This window comes from Phyllobates terribilis, unplaced genomic scaffold (genome assembly GCF_046119375.1).
Source record: "Phyllobates terribilis strain yellow unplaced genomic scaffold, ASM4611937v1 Scaffold_8__6_contigs__length_399053987, whole genome shotgun sequence".
NCBI classification, from domain to species: Eukaryota; Metazoa; Chordata; class Amphibia; order Anura; family Dendrobatidae; genus Phyllobates; species Phyllobates terribilis.
Window position 1 is genome coordinate 337,666,217 of NW_027362768.1, and position 22,368 is coordinate 337,688,584.

A 22,368-nucleotide genomic window follows, 5' to 3' on the forward strand; every position below is an offset into this window, starting at 1 on the left:
CTACTGGAGCTGGAATTACGCGGCTGCTGGCATGAGACTTGCCCTCCAATAGATCCTTGTAAATGGATTTAAAGTGTATTCATTCAAATTAGAGAGACAATTTAAATTAAAAAGCTTAGAGCTGCCTCCACCACAGGGGGGCTCGCTCGACCCACCAGCGGACAGGCACCAGTATTGGGAGAGGGGGGCTGGCCATCAGGGTTCACCGCGGCTCTGGCACAAACCCGGCGACACGGAGGTGGCACGGGCAGGAGCGGACTGGCCGTGTCGGCTTCTCACTTTTTGGATTTTAGAAGGGCATGACATGCCTATATCTGTGTCTCCCCCTCCTTTTACTCCTCCACCTCTTTTATTTTCGCATGACTATGTGTACTTGTCGCTTTTCCATGTGTTAGTTATGTCTTCTGAGCAGTTTGTCAGCTTTTGGACACCTTTGAAGGTGTTTTCTATGTGTTTCTATGTGTTTTTGTTTGCCTGCCATTGGTTTTAACGGTGTTCGAAGGTGTTCGACGAACAGTTCGACGAACAGTTCGGCGAACACACGGGTGTTCGACGAACCGAACTCGAACACTACGGGGGTGGCTCAACACTAATCCTCACACCACACAGACCCGTGTTCCCTTTTAAGATAGTTACCATAGGGAAGGGAGAAGAGAGGACTAGAATGTGGAATAAAATATAACCTTTATTGGTAAATATTAAAATAATGTGATTAAAATCAAAATAACCGTTGTTAATCTGTTGTTAAGATATATCTATGATATGTTTACTGGGATTATCTGTCTGTTGAGATCCGCAATAACGCCTGGCTATCTGTCATCCGGGTGAAAGACTGCTATTGGTGCCGCATCACATGCCAATGTGTAATACTGTAGCAAAATCAGGTAAAACTGTGTTAATCCTAGCACTGCAGGTCTTAATTAGATGCACCTTGCTTGCTTTAACTATGAACCAGGGCATGTGTTCACCTTGGTGGGTCAGTCTGCTTAATATTGAGCAAAACTGAGTGTGCTGCTGGTTTGTGACCAGCTAAAATGTGAGCAGTAGCTGTGAGAGAGACCAGTCACAATCTCTCCCTGAATGGAGACTGCATGGGTCAGCTAGGAAAGCTGATCAGTCTGTATGTTGGAGCTGCACAGAACCGTGTGGAAGGTGCAGCCAGTTCAGTGTGAGTGCCTTGGGTTGAACACTCCTGTTTGGTGCTGGAAGCTGCTGGAGCTTGATCTAAAGGGGATACTGGTGGGATCATGCCTTTTTGGTGTATGAAGTTTGCTCGGGGAGAATGGACTGTAATCTCTTAGGGTGAGCCCACACTAACCTATGTGCCCTGCTAAATGAACTGTTCATTTTCTGTGATCCCTTGGTTTTGAATCCCTTAAAGTTTTATGAAAGCAATAAAACTGTACCTGTTTGGACCTAACTGTATTGCCTGTGTGAACGCTACCTAATGCCTACCTAACAGCGTGAATCCCAAGAATACATAGATTGCATCTCAGTAGCCCATCATTAGCCTTCTCCTCTAGCCACCTATGAAACTCCTCTGGTTCAAGTTGTAGCTCTTCATCTATGAAGAGGACCTGTCAACAGATTAAAAGTGTTCAGTTTTTGCTCTTATTTTATTCCCTCTGAGAATTCTTGTGAATCGGCCATACGGTTTAGAAGATATGGGCCTTTTTATTTGATACTAATTTTACGCTCTAGTCTTTACCAATGGGGCAAAGCTCACAGGATCCTCTGGGGTGTGTATTTAGGGTTGTCTGCATTATTACCTACTCTAATAGTGAAGACGTTGAATATATTCTAAGAACATAACAGCAACAAATTAGATCCCATTTTATACATTTTTACATTTTTTAAGGTTATTTTATCGATTTAGAGGAAGTATAATGCAAAAATCTCAAAACTTAACAAAGTAGAATCCAGGTTCAATAATGATTACATAGGACTGATCTTTAAAGTGAATGTTTTTCCTTATGTATTCTTAATAGCAGGCACAAGCGGAAGAAGGGATTCAGAGACAGTGGAAATATCAGAAAGTTTTATCTTCTCTTCATTGGCGGATGTGGGCTTCCATCTTCTTGCTCCTGACTTGGTATTATATTCATACGTGTTCCCTGTGACTGATACAACAGAAGAGATTTAATAGACTTTACTTATATCGGAACATAAATTTACCTGTGAATTATTTTTTTTACTTTTCAGGTTTTCTGGGACACTTTTAGAAACTTATGATTAATCTAGACTTTGTTGCATTAAGCCTCTCCATTCAATTAATGAGCAAAAAAATAATTTACAATATTAAAAACCTATCTTTTAAAGGAAAGTTAAAGGAAATCTATATGCAGGCTTTTGATATCGAATCTGAGAGCAACATGATTTAGGGGCAGAGACCCTGATTCCAGGGATGTGTAGGAAGGTAGGCAGTGTGTTGAAGTTTCAATAAAGTCAGGGTTTTATCAGCAGGAGATTATCACTACAGGACTAGGTGCCTCGTGCCAGCTAGTCCCACCACACCCCCAGCACTGATTGGCAGCCTGTTGACATTGTACAGTGTACACAGAAAGCAGCCAATCAGTGGTGTGGGTGGGGTTATACAGGGCTCAGCATTCAGAGATCTGATGGATCTGCAGCAGAGAAAATTGTGCTTGCATTAAAATGACAGCAGGCAGTCCAGCAAATGACACATAATCAGAATCAGGGTCTCAGCCCCTACATCATGCCGCTCTCAGAAAACCTACCTTTAAAACAAGCCAAGAAACGTAGCTTAAAAATCCATTTTCTTACTGCAGTCAGAGCAGTGGGGGGAGGCTCCTGCTGCCGCCAGTTTTTCCTTTTTACAACCACACAGAGAACAGTAAGGAAAAGGAGGAGGGACAAGGCTAAGCTCCTGAGTCATACAGAGAAGATGTCTTAATAAATTTCTATATTTTAATTGTAATATGAGACAAAATAAGACCAAAGAATTTTAAAAGATTAGGGAAGGAATTGCTGGAATATCGGTTAATTTTGTAAGTTTAGTGTTCCTTTAAATGAAAAACATGGTCAGTTTCATCCTGCGCCACATGGGTTGTATCTATTGTTGCAGGTCAGCTCTATTGTAGTGAATTGAACTGGACTGTAATACCACATACAACCTCCATAGAGAAATGGAGCTGTTTATAAAATAAATAAGTCATGTTTGTGCCTCTTCTGGTTTGTAGGCCTGGCAATCGTTGAGGCATGATGTAGACATGATGTTGCACCAAGTGTAGAACCCTCCTGTTTGTTTTTTCATCTTGTGTTTTGCGGTCACGTGACCATCTGCTTTTATATTCCAGCTCCGCCCTTTTGACTCTGCTGGACTTCAGCGTTTGACTGTTTCTCTAGCCAGGTGCTTCGGTGCCTTTCTCTGTCAGCTCGCTTGGTCCTTCTGGGACCTCTAGTACCTTTTTGTCAGTTTGTCTTTTTATGTTCTGCAACAACTTCTCTGTTTTGAAGGTGTCCCATTTTTGTCCCAGTCCTTAGTTCTTTTAGGGATCCCTCCCCTTATGCTATAGGTCTTCGTTCAGACTAGCCGAGGACTAAGGCGCGTCTGTTCGCTAGGAACAGGCAGCCCGCTACATCATAGGGATTCAGCTCAGTCTTACTGTAGGGACAGCTTTCCCCTATCTTTCCTTAGTACTTGTTGCAGATCATAACACCAAGCCTACTAATCAAAAAAGGTGCAGGTAGAGGGAGGGTTGCAGGGCTCCCACGTGGCATCCATGGACTACTGACATGGCCATTGGACTAGGTTGCTGCGGATCGAGTCGCTTATGTCTACTTAAAAATTCAATTCACCTGGATCCACGGCCTCCCCATCAAAGATGGCTTCTAAGGTGGTTGTTTCCTAAAAGTAACGAGAGAAAAAAAAAGATTTCTCAAGCAAACTAATAGAATATAGTATTCAGTGGTTGTGCTATAAATGGTGTGTATCTAATGGACGACATCAACAGCTCCCTATAAGGGTGTTGCACATCACAAACACTTTAGTTTTTTTCTTGAGTTCTTGTGCTTTGTATTAATTTTAGGGTCTTATTTGGTGTCTGGTTTAAAGGAGTCGTCCAGGTTTGGCACTTTATGTGAGCGCAGACTTGTGAATCCTCACATCACGTTGGAATATGCATACTCCGTCACATTCCGACTAGACGCACGTCTAGTTGGAATGTGGCCACAAGTATATATATTGCATACTTCAGTCACGTGACTGACTGGTTTCGCTGCCGGTCCCAGAGAATCCTGACAGAGCGCACTGTGCACAATGCGAGGATTCAAAAGTCTGCAGTCATGTAAAGCAACTACAGACTTTTATACCAAACTTAGACAACACCTTTAAGTTCTGATTTCCTTTTTTGGAGCTACATCAATTCAGGATGTGGTCTAGGGTCTATATTAATTGTAGGGTCTTATCTAGGATCTGATTTGATTTGGGGACCTTAATTTCTAGTCTGGTCAGGAGTATGTCTAAATTTTTCTTTCTTTATCAATTTTAAGCTTGGGATATAGTCTGAGATCTGAATGAACTATTGAGTCGTCCTACCTGGGGTCTTTATTAATTGTACCGCCTGTTTTGGGGTCTGATTTAATTTTGGGGGTCTATATTCATTTGGGGTCTGTTCTGGAGTCTGTATCCATTTTAGGGTCTTACCTAGGGTCTGCATTCATTTTGAGGGGGGTCTCTATTAATTTGGGGTCTAATTTTATTTGGGGCTCTATGTTAATTTTAGGGTCTTTATTAGTTTTGGCACGTTGTGCGCGGTCTGCATAAACTTTATGGTCATACCTACTACGGTTTGTTTTATTCTTATGGCCTAGTCTTGCGTCTAATTTTTTTTTACCTGTGTATCTATTTTAATGTAAAAGTTATTTATTTTGCCTGTGTTTGCGCCTTTTACGATGTATTTAAGTTTCGCTATTAGCAAGTTCGCTTTTAATCATCTTAGGGCATTAAAATACCTTTTAACAGCCCTGTAAGCAAATATATATAAGAGGTAAAGTTTTAACATAGAGATTGACAATACAATATTATCAAAATAAAATCCACAAGGATATAAAATACCACTCACCGTTATAATTTCCACCTTCTCTTTTTTTGTTCCTAATTATTGTAAGACAAAAGAAAAAAAGTATAAAAACAGTTTATATATAATAGTAAAGACAAAAATCGCAACATTGAAGCCCTGCCTAGGGCGGCCCAAAACACCTCCAAAGTATCCGAGACCACCCATTTTTGGGTTTTTCAGGATTGTCCTTCAAATTCGAGATTTTTGGCTCTTAAATGTATCTTGAGAGACACTTACCTGCTTTGTAAGTCTTGACCCTGTCGGGGATAAACACGGAGAAGTTAGTAGTCGGTCTAGTTACGGGGACGCACAGGACGCACATGGACGTTCTCACCTCTTTTTGGAAACCTTGTTTCTTGCCTTTTGGCACAACGCCTTTATTTTGCCGTATTTCCATAGCAGATGACATGCCCAAGCCAGAAGAGCAGTAAGGAACAGAGCCATGAGGGTAAGGAGAAAGGGCACATACCAGGCGGAGGGGTTATAAGTGTTAACATCCTTGTCTACTATTGTTAGTCCTTTTCTTTTCTGTACAAAAAAAAATTGAAAAAGTAAAACAAATATAAGTAATGAGCAATAACTTCCCATATAGTAAAAGTTGCGCATATTCATAAATGTTCCTTTTTTTAGGTCTATATTGCAGTTCACTTTGTAGAGCAGCAGTTTGTGCTTTAGAGCTGCTCTTCCTACGGTGGGGGAGATAAGACGGTACATTCATTGTCAACAATTAAAGAGTTGAGACTCACAAAATTATAATTATATGAATGGCTCATTCAGACAGCAGTTTTTTATGAACAGGGCTAATTCGTGTTTTCACGGATATCACTCGTATCATGATAGTCTATGGGGCTGTGCACATGTCTGTGATTTTTTGTAGACTGAGTGCCTCATGCAAAATCGTGGAAACTTGTCAAACATTGATCTGGGTGTCGGATTTAATTCGGCAATGCAAGTCTATGGGTCCATGAAAAAAATCGGATAGAACGTGGATGTCATCAATGTGCTGTCCATTTTCACAGACTTTTAAATAGGGGAAGGTGGGAAAAAAATTTCCACATATGACAATCGGACCAATCACAGCCCAGAACAAAGCCAGTATGAAATGTACCCATCAGACCATTATTGGTCAGTGTTACATTAGGACTATCAATATACACTGTGGTAGATCGACTCACTCGGCTTTTTAAGAGGCTGACACAGGAACCGTTTCTATTTAAATTGCGGCTGATTTATTGCAGTCCTCATAAATCACATCAGCAGAAAACGTAAATGCAGCCTTTGTCCGGTAGAAGGTAAAACATAAAATAACAAGTCCATACAATAGTGCTGGTTAGGTTAGCCCACCTGGCTTAGAGTCCAGCTTCCGTGTACTTTAACAAAAGGATTTCCACCAGGAGACCTGCAATCTCTGTGGCACCCCAGGGGTCTGGTTGCCACAGTAATAGAAATATTATGTCTGAGAGCAAGTGGGAGGTTTCTCTGGTCAGAAGCCCTAAGCATGCAACACGGCCCACCCAGACCTGGGAGGGGAGGAATCTGCTCTTATAAACTGGGTCTGGGGCGGGATTAGAGAGTGAAGTCCCAGACAGAGACGCAGTCAGGTCTGGAGGACAGCAGACACAGGGAAAGTGACAACAGGAGCTCTGTAGGAGCAGGAGTGAGTGCCAGAGGCTGGAAGCTAGATAGCTCGCCTTGGCTGAAGACACTAACCCGGACACGGAGTCCGAGGCTGTGGGGACATCCAGGTCCAGCAGCAGAATCCAACCGGCAGGGGATTCCATGTCCTCTGGCCTTAGAAACCCGAAGGCACGGTCACAAGCAAGGGACCAGCGCCGCCATCGTGAAGCGGAGGCTAACGGAAGGCCCCAAGTCACCGGCCATACGGGTGAGCACCACACGGTATACTCAGGGACGTGGGCTACTTCTACCCGCATAGAGCAAGGTAGCCAGGAAAGAGTGCAGATAGTCGGGGAGGCCTACAACTCCACCTGGCCAGGGGAGATCCTGCTTGCTCACAGACTGACCAGGCCACTACTGCTAACCAGTACTCCCGGGAGGGTCTGCTTTATACCATCAGTAAAGACCCTGAACTGCACCACACGTCTCTGTGTTTCATCGCCGCACCAGCACCATTACCATTGGGACGCTCACACCATCACTCCCATCATCCACACAAGCTGCCCTGAGGCAATACTTCTCCCGTGGGGAGTTATCCCATACTCGGCTGCGCAAACAACATCAGCCTCAGCGGTCTGCAGCGCAGCGGCGGTCCCCACTGACCGCAATCCACGGGTGGCGTAGTCGGACATTGTTATTACTTAAGACTGCAACTGGCTGGACCGCCCTGGGCACGGACCGGGTCACCGCCACGGAGGACTACAACCCCCAGCGATCCGGCTCCGGGTATCCCCTTGCACAGCACAGGCCCAGGGGGCGCGTCAACTTTGGCGTAGTCGGCAGGATTTCGTGCTCGCAACCACCGGGTACTGCATGCCTGAAAAAGACTTTTATACTTACCTGTGGTGAAGTTTCCCGCCGTCCGGAGTCGTTTCCCGCCATCGGACGCCATCTTGAACCATTTCCCGCCGTCTTCTGCCGTCTTCCCGCCATCCGCAGCTGCTTCCCGCCATCGGACGCCATCTTCAGGACGCCGCGCGGGAAGAAGAGGGGCGTGGACGCCGAAAGCGCGCGAGATCCGAAGCTCCGCCCCACGCACTGACGCTGCGCAAGGTCCTGGAAGGGAGGAAGAACGACGCTGACGTCATCGGAGCGCGACGCCAGGTCCTCAACCCCGACGATCGACTGCGGAGACGCGGCCTACGGAAGAATAGCATCGCAAGGTAGGCCACGGTCCACTAGGGGGGAAGGAGGATGTCGGACACCGAGGGGAGCTCCACCGCCACACCGGCCGCCAGCGCAACCGCTGCAGCGGTCATGCCATTCACCATGCCCTATATCCCGGGGGCAACCTGGCTACCCCAGTACTCAGGGGAGTCACATACCCTGAGTGACTTTAGGGAAAGACTTGATAGCCTCTTCCAGGTATACCCCCTCACAGAAGAGCAAAAAGTGAGCATTCTGGTGGCCCAGTTAATCGGGGCAGCCCAAAGGGAGGTAAAGTCCTGGTCACCTGGGAAGAAGAGGACTGTCAGAGAGATACTAGCCCGGCTGAAAGACACATTTGATACCCGCACCTCAGCCGAAATAAAGCTCAGATTTTATGGGTGCAAACAACGGGCACATGAAAGTATAAGAGACTATGCCCTAAACCTACAAGAGGCCCTGAGAGCCATTAAGCAGGCAGACCCTGACAGCGTGGGAAATGAAGACAAGCTGTTGACCGAACAATTTATTGAGGGTCTACTGTGCAATGCCCACCGAATCCAGTTGCGAGCAATGGCCTTACAGGACCCTGACCTGGACTTTGCACAGTTCAAGGACAGAGCCATCCGGGTGCTCCGAGAACCGGCACCAGGTGGCGCTGTGACCCACAGGCGCCCTGCTATCACTTATCACCAGGACGCGGCGCCCTTGTCTGCAGGGCCTGTGGGAGCTGATGCGCAGGCTTTGAACAATGACCCGGCTACAGACCTGCACCATCAGGTCCAAGAGCTGAATAAGAGCGTTGCCGCGCTAACCAGAACTGTGCAGTCTTTACAGGTCTCTTCTCGAGGAAAGATCCAGCTGGCATCCGGACCGGAGGACGTCCCGTGGCGCTGACTGAGGAGGACCCCACCGGCCAGAGGAAGACCCAGCGACAGATACAACGAGGACGGACGACCCATCTGCCGCCGCTGCAATCAACCCGGACATATGGCAAGGTACTGTCATTTAAACGGGCACAACCTGGGGTAGAGGGCCAACCCCCAGGCTTAAGATCATCAGGCCCATCAAACTGGCGTGACAAATAAGTAGGGGGACTTCCGGTCTTGCCTGTGGTACTGGATGGCATTCCTATGAGTGCCCTACTAGACACCGGGTCACAGGTTACCACCATCCCGTACGTGCTCTTCAAGCGGTACTGGAATGACTCGGACATAACCCGCTACCCAGATGACGACCTGAGCATTATAGCCAGCAATGGTCAGCCCGTGCCTCAGATAGGATTTAAAGAAGTGACCATCAAGGTCGGTAAAGTTGAACTGCCGGCACAAGGACTGATCATTGTGGACATTGACCGTCGCGAGAGTCACCCAAAGATAACCCTAGGTACTAACGTAATCGAAAACTGTCTTGCAGAGGTGATTCTTATTTTGCAGCAGGTTGCCAAGAACGCCAGTTCCAGCCAGCAGCGTGTGCTCCAAAAAGAGATCCGGGCACTGAGGAAACGGCAACAGGTGGAACTATCTGGTGGTGAGATAGGTAGCGTGAGAATGTGTGACCCGTTCCCTATTGCCATGCCCCCAAAAAGTGAGATGATGATTTGGTGCCGGGCAGCTATTGGTCTAAGAGGTAGAGACTACCAAGCAATGGTAGAACCCGTCTACTCAGACAGTAGGCCCACCATTTTGACAGCACGGGGGGGTGGTCGATGTACGCCATGGGAGGGTGCCCATCCGCATCATCAATATCGGGGAGAGAGAAGTATACCTGCCCCGGTATGCCACGCTAGCCAAATTGTTCACCATCAACCAGAACTCTGTACAGGCCGTGGAACCCTTGCCTCCATCTCAACCAGAGGAAGGTAACGGCTCTAAGAAACCAATGGAGGACTGGTGTCAGCAACTGCATTTGGGTACTGACTCCACTCCCTCACACCAAAAACAGGGAGTCTATCGGGTGGTTCAAGAGTATGAGAGAGTGTTTAGTAAACACCCGCTGGACTTCGGGCGAGTAAAGGGGGTAGAACATCACATCCCCACGGGAGACCATCCTCCCATAAAGGAGAGATACCGACCCGTACCCCCTGCACACTATCAACACGCCAAGGGGATGCTAAAAGACATGAAGGAGGCTGGGGTAATTAGGGACAGCTGTAGCCCCTGGGCAGCTCCACTAGTCTTAGTGAAAAAGAAAGACAACACCATGAGAATGTGTGTAGACTACAGGAAGGTCAACCGTATCACACACAAAGATGCGTACCAGTTACCAAGGATAGAAGAGTCCTTAGCTGCATTAAAATCTGCTAACTTCTTCTCTACTTTGGATCTCACTAGCGGGTACTGGCAGGTTCCTGTAGCAGAGGTGGACCGGGAGAAGACAGCATTCACCACCCCGATGGGACTCAGCGAATTTAACTGTATGCCGTTCGGGCTCTGCAACGCACCAGGAACCTTCCAACGGTTGATGGAATGCTGTCTGGGACACCGGAACTTCGAGACGGTCCTACTATACCTGGACGACGTCATCGTCTATTCCAAGACCTATGAGGACCATCTGGAACACCTGGCAGAAGTGTTTGAAGCCCTGACAAACTATGGCCTAAAGGTAAAACCCTCAAAGTGTCATCTACTGAAGCCAAAGGTACAATACCTGGGACACGTGGTGAGTGCTGACGGAGTGGCTCCCGACCCTGACAAGATCACCGCGATCAAGGACTGGCCAAGACCATCCAGCATAAAGGAAGTGCGGCAGTTCCTCGGGTTGGTAGGCTACTACCGAAGATTCATTCCCGGTTTTACCAAGAAGGCAGCTCCTATGCAGGATCTCCTGATAGGCCAGTCCAGGAAGGCCAAAAACCAGAAGCCACCCTTCAAATGGGAAAAGCTGGAAGAGGAGTCCTTCCGCCAGCTGAAGATGGCCCTCACGGAGGATGAAATCCTGGCGTACCCTGATTACAGCCAGCCCTTTATCCTCCACACGGACGCAAGCAACATCGGGCTAGGAGCCGTACTGTCCCAGATCCAGCAGGGGAGAGAACGTGTAATTGCTTACGCCAGCCGAAAACTGCGACCCACGGAAAGAAACCCTGAGAATTACAGCTCATTCAAGCTAGAGTTCCTGGCAGTGGTGTGGGCAGTAACCGAACGTTTCAAGCATTACCTTGCCTCTTCCAGGTTCACCGTGTACACGGACAACAACCCGTTGACACACCTGGACATTGCAAGACTGGGTGCCCTGGAGCAGGGATGGATGGCCCGCCTGTCCAATTTTGAGTTCACGATCAAATACCGGGCAGGACGCTCCAATACCAACGCAGACGCCCTGTCCAGGATGCCAAACCTACCGGACGAAGGGGAGGATCCAGAAGAATTGGAAGAGATCGAACTCCCAGCATTTCACCGTCATGGGATTACCCAGTATTCCCACCGTGTGAGGGGCCAGCGATCCGCTACGTTCAACCCCTTACCCCACTACAACTGGGCGGAGACGCAAGACAGTGACCCCACAGTCCGTCTGGTGAAGGAGATGCTGACCCAGGCTGATGCCCGCCTGGACCCAGACGCTCCGGAAGAGACTAAGCAACTGTGGACGGAGAAGAGCAGACTGTTTCTCTAAAAGGAGAAGTTGTGCCGCAGAATGGTCAATTCCCGGACACATGAGCTGATCTGGCAGGTTGTGGTACCGAGACGGGACGCAGCTATGGTGCTGGAGGCCTACCACAATGGGGCAGGGCACTTCGGATGGAAGAAGCTGGAGTTCCTGCTGCGTGAACGGTTCTACTGGATAGGCATGAGAGGAGCCATTGAGAGGTGGTGTAGAGACTGTGGCCCATGCAATCTAAGAAGAAGGGACCGTGCCAGCCAGAGAACTCCCCTGCAGCCCATCATCACCAGGCAGCCCCTGGAACTGGTCGCTCTGGACCATGTTAAACTGGCTCCAAGCAGAAGCGGGTATGTCTACGCCCTAACCATCGTGGATCACTACTCCCGATTCCTAGTGGTGGTCCCCGTCAAAGACTTAACAGCACAAACAGCAGCTAGAGCCTTCCAGCTGCACTTCTGCCGCCCACATGGGTACCCGGACCAAGTGCTGACGGACCAAGGACCAGCCTTCAAAGCGGAGGTCTTCCAGGAGTTCTGCAACCTGTATGGCTGCAAGAAGATAAGAACAACGCCCTATCACCCCCAAACTAATGGACTCTGCGAGAAGATGAACCAGGTGGTGATAGATCTGCTAAAAACATTGCCCCTGGAAGAACGCAGTCTGTGGCCTGAGAAACTGCCCGATCTGGTGGACCTGTATAACCACATTCCGGTAGGTTCCACCAACTGTACCCCGGCTTACCTAATGCGAGCAAGATCTGGTAAGCTGCCTGTTGACCTGGATATGGGAGTCTTGATTAGTGTTGAGCCACCCCCGTAGTGTTCGAGTTCGGTTCGGTTCGTCGAACACCCGTGTGTTCGCCGAACTGTTCGTCGAACTGTTCGTCGAACACCTTCGAACACCGTTAAAAACAATGGCAGGCAAACAAAAACACATAGAAACACATAGAAAACACCTTCAAAGGTGTCCAAAAGCTGACAAACTGCTCAGAAGACATAACTAACACATGGAAAAGTGACAAGTACATATAGTCATGCGAAAATAAAAGAGGTGGAGGAGTAAAAGGAGGGGGAGACACAGATATAGGCATGTCATGCCCTTCTAAAATCCAAAAAGTGAGAAGCCGACACGGCCAGTCCGCTCCTGCCCGTGCCACCTCCGTGTCGCCGGGTTTGTGCCAGAGCCGCGGTGAACCCTGACGCCCAGCCCCCTTCTCCCAATACTGGTGCCTGTCCGCTGGTGGGTCGAGCGAGCCCCCCTGTGGTGGAGGCAGCTCTAAGCTTTTTAATTTAAATTGTCTCTCTAATTTGAATGAATACACTTTAAATCCATTTACAAGGATCTATTGGAGGGCAAGTCTCATGCCAGCAGCCGCGTAATTCCAGCTCCAGTAGCGTCCACTAAAGCTGCTGCAGTTAAAAAGCTTTTATAAGGATCGAGCTCGGCTGTCCACCGCAAGGCATCCTACTGCCAGTCCCAGCCCCTATGCCTTGGGGTGCCTCCTGATGCTCTTCACTAAGTATCCCATGGTCCCGAATCATTTCCTTTGAAAAAATTAAGTGTCTAAACTACAGGTGGTGTAGCTTGCTTAACAGCCGGGATAATCCGCTGACTAGCAGACACTGCTACTAGGCACAAAGTATTTCCTGGGCTAGATGCAGTTAAAAATTTGTAATTAGATACTCTCGTTGGATGCTGAGAAAGCATTCCATAGAGTCTCCTGGCACGCCATATATGATTCTCTTAAAAAGCTTGGGGTAGGGGTCTAGGGGACCCTTTTATAGCCAAAATCACGGCCCTGTATCGCAATACGTCACCTAGGCTGAAGATAAATGGAACTGTAGCACCCTGAGGGCTCGGTTGCTACAGACGTATTGCACCTCACCCAGAGGTGTGATATCTCACTCTCAGGTAAGGATGGAGTGTGGATCAGGACCCGACACCTGCATGCATTACACCACATTGCCGTGGGGCAGGGCGACCAATATGCCCCTGAGATGGGCACGACAGTCCCTGTCCCTGGCTGGAGTGGGGGGAGGGAACACTGAGGAAGGGGAACCCTGTAGTGCAGGAGCAGGGAGGAAGCAGTTCCTGGGTGCATTGAGAAGGGAGTATAAAAGGTGGGCACCATCTTAGTTCAGTGCAGAGAAGTCTGAGCAGAAGTGGCAGGGAGCAGGGGCTCTGCATGAGCTCTGCTCCGGAGGCGGGCCTAGTAACAGAGGCCCAGGCCTGGAAGAGGGAGAAGGAAGGAAGAGGAGCGGAGAAGGCTCCAGGAACGAGGAATGAAGGGATCCCAGGGGTGCGGACGGGCGAGTCGCCACCGCACGCCCGAATCCACCTGCGTGGAGGGGTCAGGCCAAAGGGGGAGACCGTTCCCCGAACTAGTGGAGGCAGGAAACGACCCTCAGCTAGAAACCGGAGGCTCTGACATTTTATGTGGTGCAGCCCCTCGCTACACCCGCTAGGAAGGCACCACATAGGGTCAGGGAAACTGGCGCCAAGTTTACCAAGAGGAGGCCCGAGGCAGCCGGACAGAAGTGTTGGTAAGAAAGGCCAGACAAAGGACACACAAAGGGGGTCCTGTGAAGTGCTCCAAAGTTATCTGGGAGTTGTCTGAGCCCCTCACCTGGTGAGCACAGTACGACGTGGGCAGCCGTTACCTGCAGACGTGGTCTGGATAATAAGAACTGTGAGTAAAGGCCCTGGACTGCATCACTGACTCCGTGTCGTTACTGCTGCTGCCCTGCACCATCACCCCCATCCTCCGCATACACTGCCCTGAGGCTATACTCCTCCCGTGGGGAGTTATGCTACGCTCTGCTGCACCCACAACACCAGCCTCAGCGGTCTGCCCTGGAGCGGCGGTTCACTCTGACCGCAATCCACGGGTGGCGTAGTCGGACATTTAAACATCAAAACCACATAAATAGTTCCGCCACTGGTTTGACCGCCCTGAGCCACTGAACCGGGTTGCCGCCACGGAGACTACAACCACCAGCATCCACCAAAAAGGGTCCGGCTCCGGGTGTCCCAAGTCCCAGGGGGCGCGTCAGAACATTTTCATCACCTTTCACAATCACCAATGGGACAAAGCAGGGATGTTCTCTGTCCCCTCTCTTATACATCCTAGTGACGGAGCACCTGCTCTCATCAATTCGCCATAACCCCAATATTAGGTGGATTGAGGTGGGAGGCACCGAGTACAAGTGCTCTCTATTTGCTGATGATGTCCTAGTATATATCACTCAATCACATATATCCATCCATGCTGTTATGGCTGAAATAGATCACTTTGTTACATGGTCAAATTTTAAAATCAATGCAGCGAAGTCTGAGGCCCTCGATGTCTCCCTCCCCAAATCCATATAGGATTCCATCCAGTCCAACTTTCCCTTTGCCTGTCCCTCACAGGGTATCAAATACTTAGGAATTCCTATTCATAGAGACCTCTCCCATCTATGTTATCTTAATTTTGGGCCCTTTATTGAACAACTCCATACAGACCACGGTTGGCAAGTTAGAACTGTAAGATCCACTACGTGAACCGCTGGTGTTTTGTGGAAAAGCACATGTACACTGCGTTCCAAATTATTATGCAAAAAGTGTTTAGGAGTGATAAGGGAAGAATTTGTTTGTTTGTCAGTTAAACTCATTGATGGTGATGTGTGTCAGGGCTCTTTATATCACTGTAAGCAATTGCAGACACCTGTGCTAATTAGTTTGGCAGGTGTGTCAAATGAAAGGCAAGACTATTTAAGAAGGCTGTCTCACATTATTAAGCAGCCTACATTTTCTGCCAAAATGGGAAAGAAAAAGGATGTGTCGGCTGCTGAGAAGCAACAAATTGTGGAGTGTTTAGGTCAAGGCATGACTACAATCAACATTGTGCGATGATCAGGATGAAGTGTCTTGGCAATCAAGAAGTATGTAGCTGATTCACAGTACACACGTGTGCGTGCTGATAAGGGCAAATTGAGGACTCTTTCCTACAGGCAATTACGTCAGGTTGAAAGAGCAGCGGCCAAAAAGCCTTGTCATAGCAGCAGACAAGTTTTTGAAGCTGCTTGTGCCTCCAACGTCCCCCGAACAACAAGATGCAGGGTCCTTCAGAGGTTTGCAGCTGTGCATACGCCATCCTGTCGACCTCCTCTATCCACTTCACACAAGCAGAAACGGCTCCAGTGGGCCAAACATTACATGAAGACTGATTTCAAAACAGTTTTGTTCACGGATGAGTGCCGTGCAGCGCTCGATGGTCCAGATGGATGGAGTGGAGGATGGCTGGTTGATGGACACCCCACGCAAACACGGCTACAGCGCCAACAAGGAGGAGGTGGAGTAATGTTTTGGGCTGGAATCATGGGGAGAGAGATTGTCGGCCCCTTTAGGATCCCTGAAGGCGCTAAAGATGAACTCCATAATGTATGTGGATTTTCTCAAACAGCACTTCCTGCCATGGTTCAAGAAGAAGAACCGTGTATTTCACAGCAAGATCATTTTTCTGCATGATAATGCACCATCTCATGCTGCACATAAAACATCTGCATCTCTGGCTGATATGGGCATAAAAGGGGACAAACTTATGGTGTGACCCCCATGCTCCCCTGACCTCTACCCCATTCAGAACCTTTGGAGCATCATTAAAAGGAGTGTCTATGATGGCGGGAGGCAGTTCACATCTAAGCAACAGCTCTGGGAGGGTATTCTGTCCTCATGCAAAACAATTGAAGCAGAAACCATCCAAAACCTGACAAATTCAATGGACGAGAGAGTTCAGAAGCTCCTTTCGAACAAGGGGTCCTATGTGAAAATGTAACATCACCTAGAATAAAGTTTTGAGTTGAAAACTGTTTGATTTCAGTTTCTAACAACCTGCTAATGCTTATAATTTCAAAAATGACCATTTTTTTGGTCTTTATTAAAATGAAAAGGTTGATCGAAAAGTTTGGGGGATCTAAGAGTGTGGCAACCCAGTAGTCATGATTACTTCGAATTCTGACAATATGAGGGTCATGCTGCAGGTAGTGCAGCAAGAAGGCACTTATGTGTCTTGCGCATCTCGGAGCCCCAAAATTATTTGCAGCTAAAAATTATTTTAAATTTTAAATCTGGTGAAGCTTTAGTATAGATGGCCTAATAGGATCAGTGCTGCACACTGCTACAAAGCCCAAATTATTTTCCAGTCAAGATACAGATAAACATGATTAGTAATTTGAAAGCTTAAAACGGTTGGTAGGGTGATTTTAACCAATCATCAAGCTTTTACTCTCCCCAGGATGACACAGGGGTAGAAAAGTCGTTTCGGATCCATGATTTGTTCATCTTTATGAACGTGAGTCTGTCTACATTATCAGTGGAGAGCCGCTTGCGCTTATCTGTCAGCACACCACCAGCAGCGCTGAACACACGTTCAGACAGAACGCTGGCTGCGGGGCATGACAAGATCTCCAAGGCGTAAGTGGCTAGCTCCGGCCATTTATCCAGACTGGAAGCCCAAAAAGAGCAAGGGTCCAGTGACACAGTCGTGGCTTCAATGTTTACTTGGAGATACTCCTGTACCATCGTCTCTAGGCGTTGACTATGTGTCAGACTTCTTGTCTCCTGTGGCCTTGCAAAGGATGGGCTAAAAAAGTGGTGAAATGATTCCGCAAAATTGATGTTACCAGCAGATACTGTGGTTCTGTTACGGTTTGAGTGCTGAACACTTGACGGTCCCACGGTTGGCAAGTTGGAACTGTGAGATTCACTACGTGCACCACTGGTATTTTGTGGAAAAGCACATGTAAGATTCTGCAACAGTCTCTGCTGATACTCCTGCATGCGTGCATCCCTTTCTATGGCAGGAATAATTTCTGCAAATTTACTTTTGTACCGGGGATCTAACAGTGTGGCAACCCAGTAGTCAGGATTGTTTCTAATTCTCACAATTCGAGGGTCATGTTGCAGGTAGTGCAGCAAGAAGGCACTCATGTGTGTTGCGCATCCAGGAGCACCAAGTCCCTGTTGTGTTGGTGGCGAGGTAACAATCATGCTTCCTTCCTCTGTCCTCTCCCCCCAACCTCGCACAACAGAAATGTGATCAAGGTCTCCCTCATCTGATGAGTCTTCCATCAGTTCGTCCTCCACTTCTTCCTGGGCTCCTGCACCTTCCTCACTAGTTTGGCTGCTACCATGCGCCCTGGTAAAACCATCTCCCCCACCCTCACATGCCTGCCGCCTTGGTGCTGCCGACCGTCTGGACCTTGCAGATGTTAGCCCTTCCGCATACAACTCCTCCTCCTCTACTTCCTCCACCTCCTCTTGTGCCACCACCTGACTCCGAATTCTGTTTAACATGTGCTCCAGCATGTAAATCACCGGAATAGTCATGCTGATAATGGCATCGTCAGCACTAAACATCTTCGTCGCCATTTCAAAACTGTGCAGAAGGGTGCATAGGTCCCTGATCTGAGACCACTCCTCCAGCGTGATTTGCCCCACCTCTGAATCTCGTTGGCCCAGGCTATACGTCAGAACGTATTGCACCAGGGCTTGTCGGTGCTGCCACAGTCGCTGCAACATGTGCAGAGTTGAATTCCACCGGGTAGGCACATCGCATTTTAGCCGGTGAAGTGGCAGGCCCAACGACTTCTGTAGAGATGTAAGTCGCTGAGCTGCGGGATGCGAACAGCGGAAGTGAGCACACAGCGACCGTGCCCTCTGCAGAAGGCCATCTAGTCTGGGATAGTGGGCTAAAAATTGCTGGACAACCAGGTTCAACACGTGAGCCATACAAGGCACGTGTGTGACATTGCCCTGGCGAAGGGCCGCACCCAGGTTTGCAGCATTGTCGCACACGGCCTTCCCTGGTTTCAGGTCCAGTGGAGACAACCATTCATGAAATTGGTTCTCCAGAGCTGACCACAACTCCTCAGCTGTGTGACTCACATTTCCCAGACATTTCAATGTAAAAACCGCCTGATGACGTTGAGCCCTACTGCCAGCATAGTAAGGAGGTGTGCAGGATCCCTTCTGCGCAGTTAGAAAGCTTGTGGCATGACCAGACAGGCTTTGGGTGCAGGTGGAAGACCGAGAGGAGGTTGAGGAGGCAGAAGCAGTGGAGGAACTTTGACATAAAGAGGATTGACGCACAACTCGTGGGGACGGCAAGACTTGGACAGCAGCCCCTTGTCCTGCTGTCACCATAGTTACCCAGTGCCCAGTCAGCGACATGTAACGCCCCTGTCCATGCCTACTCGTCCAAGTGTCTGTGGTGAAATGCACCCTGTCAGACACAGAGTTTCTCAAAGAAGCGGTGATGTTGTGTGCGACATGCTGGTGGAGCGCAGGCACACCTTTCTTTGAGAAGTAGTGCCGACTGTGCATCTGGTACTGGGGCACTGCGACGGACATAAGGTCTCGAAAATCCTCTGTGTCCACCATGGCGGAAAGGCAGCATTTCTGTAGCCAAGAGCTTGCAGATGGTGAAATTCAACCTCTTAGCTTTCTCATGGCTAGGAGGAAATGGTCTTTTACTTGTCCACATCTGAGGGACCGAGGGCTGGCTATTGTGCTTAGACGGGGTTGATAAGGGTGTCCCCGGCAAACTGCCGGTCTGTGAGGAAGATGCAGGCGGACATGTTAGGTTGCCTTGATCCAAAGGTGGTGCTATCGATGTCGGACAGCGCTCAACACCAGCTGGTGTTCCCACCTCCAAAGAAAATGATGACCTGCCAATCACGCTGGCTGTTGCGGGTAAAGAGGTGGCAGGTCTGCGCCCCAAAACAGGTGTGACTGCTGTCCCCCCTAGTCACAGTGGATGAAGAGGCCGCGGATGCACAAGATATGGCAGACGGTGGTTGGCCCTGCCGGCTAGGCCGCATTGTAGCACACTGAGCTTCCCACTGCAACTTATGCTTCATGTCCATGTGCCGGTTCATGCATGAAGTACTCAAACTATGTATTTTTTGGCCTCTACTTAGCTTTTGCTGACAAATGTTACAGATAACACGAGTTGGGTCATCTTTATCGATCTGAAAAAATGCCCAGGCTATGCAAGGCTTAGCACCCATGCGACCTGAAGAGCCACCACGACTTGTGGTGAGAGGCAGAGTTGTGTTTGAGGATGCAGTTGTTGACGTGCTTCCAGTACTACGTCTCTGTCCAGGAAGGCGCAACCTGACCTCGTCGTCACTAGCATCTTCCTCCACCTCCTCTGCTGACCTCATCTCTTGGCTGACTGTGGGTTGACAGTAAGTGGGATCTCCAACCTCATCATCATCACCCTGTGTGTTATCACACCCGTCGTCCTCAGAGCCAACCTGTTCCTGCCCTGACAAAAAACTAAAGTTGTCGCTCCAATCAGGTATTTGAGTCTTATCATCGTCTTCCTCATTGTCTCCACCAACAGGAGTTACAGTTTGGGAATGAGGGTCTACATTATGGTCAGAACCTTCTGCGTCTGGTCCTGGATCCGACTCATAAAGATTCTGGGCATCAGTGCAGATCATTTCCTCGTCTGGATTCACAGAAGCGCTGGAGTCGACCTCTGATTCCCAGGCTATAGTATGAGTAAACAGCTCTGCAGACTCAACCATCTGTTCTACCTCATACTCAGACGGGCAGCTGGAGATTTGGGAGCTGTGAGGAAGCAAGTGCGATTTGGGTGACACCTTTGAGGACTGGAGTATTTGTGATGTTGAAGTTGATGTGGAGGAGAGCCCACTTAAAGGAGCACTTGATATCCATTGAAGCACCTGCTGTTTTTGTGCCTCATCTGGAATTTGTAGCGATTGGCGTGGCCGTAAGAAAGGGATCTTATCACATTGTCCGCTAAAAGAAGTAGACATTTTCCACTCATTTTGGTGGTTAACTAATTCACAACTCTGGAGTTGTTTGCACAAAAAAACAATGGATGGTAACCGAGCAGAGCTGAGTGGCCAAACTGTGGTATTAGGCCAAAACTATTGGCTGGGTTAGATGCAGAAAAAAATTATATTCAATTTGCAACCTGATGGAGGTCAGTATAGATGGACTAATACAACAAGTCCCACACACAGCTAGAAGCCAAATATTTTTTCAGAGGTAGATGCAGAAAAAAATATATTCAGTTTGCAACCTGATGGAGGTCAGTATAGGTGGACTAATAGACCAAGTCCCACACACTGCTAGAAGGCCAAATATTTTTTCAGAGCTAGATGCAGAAAAAAATTATATTCAGTTTGCAACCTGATGGAGGTCAGTATAGATGGATTAATAGAACAAGACCCACACACAGCTAGAAGCCCAATATTTTTTCAGAGCTAGATGCAGAAAAAAATTATATTCAGTTTGCAACCTGATGGAGGTCAGTATAGATGGATTAATAGAACAAGACCCACACACAGCTAGAAGCCCAATATTTTTTCAGAGCTAGATGCAGAAAAAAATTATATTCAGTTTGCAACCTGATGGAGGTCAGTATAGATGGATTAATAGAACAAGACCCACACACAGCTAGAAGCACAATATTTTTTCAGAGCTAGATGCAGAAAAAAATTATATTCAGTTTGCAACCTGATGGAGGTCAGTATAGATGGATTAATAGAACAAGACCCACACACAGCTAGAAGCCCAATATTTTTTCAGAGCTAGATGCAGAAAAAAATTAGATTCAGTTTGCAACCTGATGGAGGTCAGTATAGATGGATTAATAGAACAAGTCCCACACACTGCTAGAAGCCCAAATATTTTTTCAGAGCTAGATGCAGAAAAAAATTATATTCAGTTTGCAACCTGATGGAGGTCTGTATAGATGGATTAATAGAACAAGACCCACACACAGCTAGAAGCCCAATATTTTTTCAGAGGTAGATGCAGAAAAAAATATATTCAGTTTGCAACCTGATGGAGGTCAGTATAGATGGACTAATACAACAAGTCCCACACACAGCTAGAAGCCCAATATTTTTTCAGAGGTAGATGCAGAAAAAAATATATTCAGTTTGCAACCTGATGGAGGTCAGTATAGGTGGACTAATAGAACAAGTCCCACACACTGCTAGAAGGCCAAATATTTTTTCAGAGCTAGATGCAGAAAAAAATTATATTCAGTTTGCAACCTGATGGAGGTCAGTATAGATGGATTAATAGAACAAGACCCACACACAGCTAGAAGCCCAATATTTTTTCAGAGCTAGATGCAGAAAAAAATTATATTCAGTTTGCAACCTGATGGAGGTCAGTATAGATGGATTAATAGAACAAGACCCACACACAGCTAGAAGCCCAATATTTTTTCAGAGCTAGATGCAGAAAAAAATTAGATTCAGTTTGCAACCTGATGGAGGTCAGTATAGATGGATTAATAGAACAAGACCCACACACAGCTAGAAGCCCAATATTTTTTCAGAGGTAGATGCAGAAAAAAATATATTCAGTTTGCAACCTGATGGAGGTCAGTATAGATGGACTAATACAACAAGTCCCACACACAGCTAGAAGCCCAATATTTTTTCAGAGGTAGATGCAGAAAAAAATATATTCAGTTTTCAACCTGATGGAGGTCAGTATAGGTGGACTAATAGAACAAGTCCCACACACTGCTAGAAGGCCAAATATTTTTTCAGAGCTAGATGCAGAAAAAAATTATATTCAGTTTGCAACCTGATGGAGGTCAGTATAGATGGATTAATAGAACAAGACCCACACACAGCTAGAAGCCCAATATTTTTTCAGAGCTAGATGCAGAAAAAAATTATATTCAGTTTGCAACCTGATGGAGGTCAGTATAGATGGATTAATAGAACAAGACCCACACACAGCTAGAAGCCCAATATTTTTTCAGAGCTAGATGCAGAAAAAAATTATTTTCAGTTTGCAACCTGATGGAGGTCAGTATAGA

The 22,368-nt window shown here is 47.6% G+C and overlaps 1 protein-coding gene across 1 annotated transcript in view; it reads right to left on the bottom strand.

Annotated features, from left to right (window-relative positions):
- Positions 1 to 667: 667 nt before the first annotated feature.
- The window catches only part of LOC141157421 (cadherin-related family member 3-like), a 67,919-nt gene continuing 46,218 nt past the window's right edge, over positions 668 to 22,368 (bottom strand). The window contains exons 15-19 of the mRNA XM_073644669.1: positions 5,416 to 5,609; positions 5,319 to 5,338; positions 5,085 to 5,116; positions 3,820 to 3,868; positions 668 to 2,120 (exon numbers count right to left, since the gene is read on the bottom strand). Coding sequence (XP_073500770.1) covers positions 1,972 to 2,120; positions 3,820 to 3,868; positions 5,085 to 5,116; positions 5,319 to 5,338; positions 5,416 to 5,609 — 444 coding nt within the window. The 3' untranslated portion in view covers positions 668 to 1,971. The remainder of the gene's footprint in view (positions 2,121 to 3,819; positions 3,869 to 5,084; positions 5,117 to 5,318; positions 5,339 to 5,415; positions 5,610 to 22,368) is intronic.